Source organism: Plasmopara halstedii (assembly GCF_900000015.1).
Source record: "Plasmopara halstedii genome assembly, contig: Scaffold_3060, whole genome shotgun sequence".
Classification (NCBI taxonomy): domain Eukaryota; phylum Oomycota; class Peronosporomycetes; order Peronosporales; family Peronosporaceae; genus Plasmopara; species Plasmopara halstedii.
Window position 1 is genome coordinate 2,361,047 of NW_020189964.1, and position 7,132 is coordinate 2,368,178.

The window sequence follows — 7,132 nt, forward strand, 5'->3', positions numbered from 1 at the left end:
ATAAAATCTAAATACATAAATAACGTATTCTTGTTTTGGGTGTGGTCACATCATGCCCATCTGGTGTGACACACACACCTGTTACCAGAGTATGTGTATTCCCGTTACAGAAACCGGATCAAAATGCAAGCTGAAGTGTCCGTTGGGCCGAGTGGCCCGCCTCGATGGGTCGGCGAAGAATAGGTAATAGCAGGACCACATCAAATTATCCGACAATGCGAAACAATTTATCTCAAGACTCGTTGATCTAAAACATGCTGTCTTTGACTATCGGGGTGTAGCTCCCATATCTCCTGCCTCAAACAATTCAAGTTTTCGCGTGACTTCGCGTCTCCATTATCTCCGTCATCTTTTATTCTTTCGGTCAAGGGTGGCACCACGTACCTACTCTTTTAACAACTTTTTCTTAAAAATGTAAAAAAACCTTCTCTACATTCTCAATAATAGGTTTATTTGATTAGTCATTATTACATTTCCATGACTCGTAAGTCTGCCGCCTTTCATTTCTAAACTAATAATGGTCGAATCTAATCAAGCTATTCCGTCGCTCGCTGCGCTATGTGTGGCGCGTCTGGCCAATGGCGCCTCTCAGCGCGCACTACTTAAAATTCTACGGTGCGTTCTCTTTTTTGCTCTGGATCGTTTTGATGTGATCCTCACTATGATATTATGGGAATTTATTCATGTATGCCCAGTCGATTACCTGAGGAGCTGGTACAGACGTTGCTATCGGACATGAAAATTTTCAAGAAGCTGACAGATGATCGTCTTGCCGCATTCTTTATGATTTCGCGTCGGGTACTGAACCTCTCGGGCTGCTTTTCTGTGCGCAACTCAATTTTGCGCCAGATTCCCTTTCGCTGCCCGGAGCTGGTATTCACTCTATCAAATTTATATGTAATACTTCTTTGACCAGCGATACTAATTTGCTAGTGATTTGTTGCGCAGCGCTGCTTAAATCTATCGAGTTGTCCTCAGATCACTAACACAGTGATCCGTGCGGTGCTTCAAGGTTGTTCGAATTTGCAGACGCTCCAGCTCGATGGGTGTCGCCATATTACAGACGCTGCATTTCAACCGGATCATTCACCATTTTACGCGTTACATGCGTGCACTTCGTTGAAGGTTGTGAGTTTCGCGCGTTGCTCACAATTAACAAAGGACCTCGTTCTATTTCTCGTAAAAGCATGTCGATCTCTTACCGACATAAATTTTTCACGCTGCAAGGTGAGTTTGCGTTTAAAACAAGGTATATTGTGCAAAAGTGATTTTCTGACAGTATCATGATAACTCTGGCTTTGTAGCGAATTAATGATGATGCAATTCATTTGCTGCTTCGCTCGGCAACTGATTTGCAACGTGTGAATCTGTCCTTCATAAATATTTCTGACAAAGCGTTCACGACAGAGCCATCTGACCAGCGCAATGGATTCTACAGTATGGGTCGCGATTTGCGTGCCATCGACCTAACGCAGAGCATCATCACTGATCTCACGCTGTTTGTACTAGCAAAACACTGCCCGCATCTAGAAGAATTGAAGCTTAGTTGCTGCAGCGAAATCACCGATGTGGGCGTCGAGGCACTTATGCGTTCTTGCACGCGCCTTCGTCGGTTGGACCTGACGAATTGTGCATGGCTTACTGACCGGGGTGTGGCTATGATTGGAACCTACGGTCATCAGCTCAGACGATTGAATATGTCGTGGTGCATGAACATTACTGATAAGAGTGTCGTTGATATTGCTCGCGGCTGCAATCACCTGCAGGAAGTGGTATTGGTGTGGTGCACGCAACTTACCGGTGCTACGATAGATGCTTTCTTACCGGATGACGAATCGACTTCCGACCGGTCTAAAGGTGTCAAACTCAACTTATGTGGTTGCAAAGGGATTAGCCGCGCACACATAGATAAGGCTCGCAGCAAGGGGCTAGAGATTGTCCTTGGCGCATGACGTCCAGATAAATACAATTTATTTATTGATACCTGACAAATGATAGAAATGATTTTTACATTTAGAAATTCTTAATTAAATTCTTCCCACGTGGCGGTTTAGTTGACGTTTTCAATCGCACCATGACGCTGCGGCGCTTTGATATTAACGTTAAGGGTGTGGAAGGCATCCAAGAGCGCACAATTGGTGGAGGCGTGGTGACGTTGTTGAGCTGTGCATTTGCTATCTTCTTGATGCTGTCTGAGTTCTCCGTCTGGTGGAGCGTGGACGTCATACACCACATGCACGTGGATACTGAACCAGTAAGTGCAAACACTCACGAAATTTACAATCATGGCATTTATTGTTATGATCTGTACTTTATTTGGGAAGCAGCAAGACCTCCCTATCAATATCGAAGTTGACGTCTCATTTCTTCATGAAAACTGCCAAGGTGCTCGATGCATTCTCGTAAGTATGTGGTAATTAATTGCTTACAAATGATTGCTCTCTATAGAGGTGGCGATGGATGTAAGCGATTCGAAGGGACGTAAAGCGATTCTTATTTCAAAGAACATCGAGGAAGAGCCGTATGGAGAAAACGGCTGCAGACTACACGGCACAGTTCAGGTGCAGAAGGTGGCAGGCGAGTTGTCTTTCGCACACAAAGGCTCACTTACTGTCTTTTCCTTCCTTGATTTTCTAAACTTTAATTCATCCCATGTCGTCAACCACTTGCGCTTCGGCCCGCAAATTCCCGACATGGAGACGCCTCTCATTGATGTCAGCAAGATTTTGACCATGAACTGTAAGGAAATGATCTGTCAGCTGTCGAATGTTGTGGATTGACATCACTTGACACTTATCATTTAAATCTGTAGTGGCAACATACAAGTACTTTGTCAGCATCGTGCCTAGTCGCTACGTTTATTTAAACGGTCGGTCGGTAACAACATTCCAGTATTCAGTGACAGAGCACGAGACGGGCTCGAGAGGCACAAACGGTCAAATGTCATTTCCTGGCGTAATTTTCTCGTATGACTTTTCCCCGATTGCTGTCGAATACATCGAATCCAAGCCTTCTGTTTTGCACTTTCTTACCAGTACAAGCGCTATCGTGGGTGGTGTCTTCGCAGTCGCTCGTATGATCGACGGCGCAATCTACAGCATCTCTAAGAAGATCGATTGAGACCAATCTGAATAGGCTTATCGCCTAGATACTGTTACGTAAAACGACCGTATCTTCGGTTACAATAGTTGGTGATAAGCATAACGAACATTTGACAACAATAGATTACTGTACACATGATATATTGGATACTTGTCTTACTTACACTATCTCTTGGACGCTATCGTAGTTTCTCTCGTACTGTTGCATCTTCATTACGCGCTTCCTAACAGTCTTATCCGCTGATGCAGTTTCTCCTTTCGCGTATAATTTGCAATCCAGCTGTCCATACTGTTGTCAATAAACGTCTCGTTTTTTAGATCCTCATGAAGTAGCGAAACTAAAGCTGGTCAGGCAACGCGTTCACCACAGCTGCCGCATCGGCAACAATTTCTCTAGCCAAATCACACCTTTGCTCACGTGTACCAAATATGATTGCAAATAAGCCTTGATGCGGTCTATTCAATGACATTGACGACAGCAGTATAATGGCAAAAGACCCAACATGAACATGTGAAAGCTGCCACCATTGTTAGTGCGAAAAAATAGATACCACTTTTGTTAGCCTCTTCTCGACGAAACGAATGTTGATTCATGAACTTTCCAGAGGGAATCACGAAGCTCTTGTAAAGATTTTGAGCGTAAAGACTTGAGTAGCATGACTCAAGGTGTGCATTTATTGGTCTTTTTTGTCGATATTCTTTCCAGTCTTCGCGTTCACAATGAAAATGCCGGATGCTATACCCTTCTTGGTATAATAGCAATTCCGTATACATGTGACGACACGAAGCTCTGTTGCGTACTTTTGCGAGAGCATGATGATTCTCGCCAAAGTGCAAACACGCAGCACCGACAACTCTAGCCTTGCTCCGCAACAAAGCCGAAGTGTCTCGAGGGATCTCAAACACCGTCAGTTTCACGATCACGTCATTGCACAGCGGCAATTCTCCGAGTACTTTACCCCTTCAGATGATAACAGATAATTACGCTGCTACAGTTCTATCACAGAAAGTTTTCAGACGCTTGAGTTTTCTTAACCGACAGCTCACGCAAGCCAAGTCAAAAATGCGCATACCCTGTGGTGCATGTTATACGCAGCATACGCAGAGAGTTCACGCAAACAACACGCAAATGCTCAGCAGTAGAAGAAAAAGGCCGATCAAAGCTCTTTGGATTTCATTTGTATAAGCGGTAGTTGTACCGCAGTTTGACCGGTACTTTATTTTTAGTATAGGTTATGTGGAAATTAGCTCCCAGGAATTGGGCTGCTCGTGCGGCTACTAATTTTCGCCAAGCGCAAGCGTTTCCTTTGGTTTCGGGCTACTCAACATCAAAAGATTTGAACGGTGACAAGATAGCGGCGCAGTCAAAGAAGTGGCAGCAACAAAATCCCGAAGACAAGGCGAAATTTTTGTCCGTGCAGGTGGATCGCTCTACACTTAAAACTGTTGGCGGCGCATTGGCTAGCAACAGGCCTGTGGATTTTCGGCAAGAAAAAAGCGAGGAAAATGCACTTGTGCACTTGTTACGCTCGATGATTGAGGTCAAGGGGCCACTCACAGTGGCCGAATTTATGACGCGGGCTCTGAACCACCCGGACCACGGCTACTACATGAAGAAGGACGTGTTTGGCAGCAAAGGAGACTTCATCACAGCGCCTGAAATCAGTCAAATGTTTGGCGAGCTTATTGCAATCTGGTGCGTGGCAACATGGCAGCAAATGGGCATGCCCAGCCACATTAAGATTGTGGAATTGGGTCCGGGTCGAGGCTCCCTGATGAGCGATTTCCTACGAGCTGCTAAGTCATTTCCGCCATTCTACGACGCTATTGAGGTACATATGGTGGACATAAGTCCAGGTACGATTGCGCACAGGTGGATAGGAAAATGAGATAATCTAACGATATTGGGAATTTGTTTTCCAGTTATGCAGAAGATTCAACAAGAAACGCTCAAGTGCGAGCCGATTGAAGTCACAATGACGCCGGAAAACTGGATGCAGATACCAGACAGCGGACCTAAAATTCGCTGGCACACTGAATTTGCAAACGTGCCGCATGGTCCAAGTCTGTTGATTGCACAGGAATTGTTTGATGCGATGCCTGTGCATCAATTTGAGTATACGAAACGGTACGTTAAACAATACATTCGTAGTGGTATGTGACTTACCGTTGATATGACAGTGGCTGGTGCGAGCGGCTAGTAGATATCGACCTGGAGAACGGTGGCGACCATTTTCGCTTTGTCTTATCGCCTGGCCCAACGCCAGCTACGCGCGTATATATTGGACGCGAGAAGTTGTATGATCCGTCGAAACATTTATCAACTGTGACAGAGACGCAAGTTTCGGGCGTCGAGGATCTGAAGAAGGTGAAAAATACGGGGGTTTATTGCGCGGACTTATTGGACGTGGCTGGCACACCTATACGTACGGCAGAGGCTCAAATTGGAGACAAAATCGAAATTTCGCCTCTTAGTATTGCACTAGTGCAAGACATAGCTAAACGCATCTCACAGTCTGGTGGTGGGGCTTTGATTGTGGACTATGGCTACGACCATCCATCAGCGCTCAGTTTACGAGGTATACAAAATCACAAATTCGTTAGTGTTCTGCGCGAGCCTGGTGATGTCGATTTGAGTATCGACGTTGACTTTTCAACACTTCGACGATTTGCATTAGCCGAGTCTAAGGTGAAAAGCTCAGGTCCTGTAGGCCAAGGCAACTTCTTAAAAAATATGGGAATCAAGCTTCGTCTAGACATGTTGCTACAAAACACCGAATCTAAGAAGGTCCAAGAAGATCTGATATCATCTTATAAACGTCTTGTGGATCCTGACCAGATGGGTTCCGTATTCAAGGCCATGGCACTGACTCATATTGACTTAGGACAGCCTGTTGGCTTTGAGACTACTGATAACGAGGTATAGTACAATTGATCTCTCACAACAACTACACACCTTTTTGTGCGTTGAGTTATATTCCTTTAACGTCAAGCAATGAAATAACTCCAGCAAATATAAGTAGAAAAATGCTCATTTAATACCTAAGCGCAGCCAAAAATGAAGTCTTAAAGCACAGTGCTACAAGCCTACAAGGATTCGTTGCCATCCATATATTAAATTCCTCTTACACCTTGAGTGGACCATGATTAGGACAATACTTTTCATGGTTACCATCAACGCTAAGCAAGCCGCTAGCACGCATTTCAGCATACACTTCACGTTCGTATTTCGTAAAGCCCCACTTTTTCGAGCCCAATACTTTCTGACGACCTGGAAATTTGAACTTGGCACGACGCAACGCCTCCACAACAGAGGGGCCAAATGAATCTTTAGATCGAACCGAGATAATTGGCTGACCAATTGCCACGCGAGCAGCCACACCAGCAGGCTTACCGTAGGCGTGACGCATACCAGTCTGCAGCCTATCAGCACCAGCACACGAAAGCATTTTGTTGATACGCAAGACCTGGAATGGGTGACAGCGAATACGCATATGAAAGTTGTCCTTGCCGCAAAACTTGGTTAAGTATCGATTGGCAGCAATACGAGCAGCCTCGAGGGCTTCTGATGACAACTGCTCCTTTTCGTCGGACACAAGGTGAGCTACGTATGGAAAGGCGTCCACCGAGGCCTTCTTGTTACCCACATCGTAGATGCGAATCTTCGGGTCAGGAACACCACGGCAGAAGCGCGACTTAATAAACGGCTTCTTGTTTTGGAAACGGTAGCACTTAGCAGGACGACGACCCATTTTTAGCTTCTTGGCAAATGGCACGTTTGGAGAATAAGGGGGCAACCTCTTGTCCACTCAGCACGAAATTCGATTCCTCTTCCACGGATTGGATGAAAGTCTAACTATCTAAAAAAGGCGATATGTTAAAAGCAAATTTTGTGAAATTACACAAACGTTAAAATACCAAATGCTAAATATAACCTGTTATACCAGATCGGTTACACGTCAAATTAAAATACATACTTCCTCTGTCCGAAAATATAAGCTGGTGTCTATTACTGCGCGTGTCCGAAAATA

General features: G+C 45.0%; 4 protein-coding genes across 4 annotated transcripts; 2 read left to right on the forward strand and 2 right to left on the reverse strand.

Moving 5' to 3' along the window:
- Positions 1-517: 517 nt before the first annotated feature.
- On the forward strand, positions 518-3,120 carry PHALS_06989 (F-box protein containing LRR; the record flags this gene model as incomplete). The annotated part of the gene is made up of 10 exons (XM_024720381.1): positions 518-615; positions 696-873; positions 949-1,227; positions 1,305-1,437; positions 1,510-1,937; positions 2,018-2,254; positions 2,328-2,385; positions 2,449-2,739; positions 2,813-2,966; positions 3,036-3,120. The coding sequence occupies 10 exons, from the start codon at positions 518-520 to the stop codon at positions 3,118-3,120; spliced, it is 1,941 nt and encodes a 646-aa protein (XP_024585585.1).
- On the reverse strand, positions 3,119-4,275 carry PHALS_15203 (uncharacterized protein). The gene has a single exon (XM_036407246.1). The coding sequence runs from the start codon at positions 3,873-3,875 to the stop codon at positions 3,558-3,560; it is 318 nt and encodes a 105-aa protein (XP_036263488.1). The 5' UTR covers positions 3,876-4,275; the 3' UTR covers positions 3,119-3,557.
- Positions 4,276-4,336: 61 nt separating this feature from the next.
- PHALS_06990 (nadh dehydrogenase) lies at positions 4,337-6,027 on the forward strand (the record flags this gene model as incomplete). The annotated part of the gene is made up of 3 exons (XM_024720383.1): positions 4,337-4,958; positions 5,025-5,229; positions 5,283-6,027. 3 exons carry the CDS (start codon positions 4,337-4,339, stop codon positions 6,025-6,027), a joined length of 1,572 nt encoding a protein of 523 aa, XP_024585587.1.
- Positions 6,028-6,226: 199 nt separating this feature from the next.
- PHALS_06991 (ribosomal protein l10) lies at positions 6,227-6,853 on the reverse strand (the record flags this gene model as incomplete). Its single annotated transcript, XM_024720384.1, has 1 exon — positions 6,227-6,853. The coding sequence occupies one exon, from the start codon at positions 6,851-6,853 to the stop codon at positions 6,227-6,229; it is 627 nt and encodes a 208-aa protein (XP_024585588.1).
- Between the last annotated feature and the right edge of the window lie 279 nt (positions 6,854-7,132).

Bases quoted from the DNA above. Each gene is read 5' to 3' on its own strand.
- PHALS_15203 (XM_036407246.1), bottom strand. From the start codon at position 3,875: ATGTATACGGAATTGCTATTATACCAAGAAGGGTATAGCATCCGGCAT.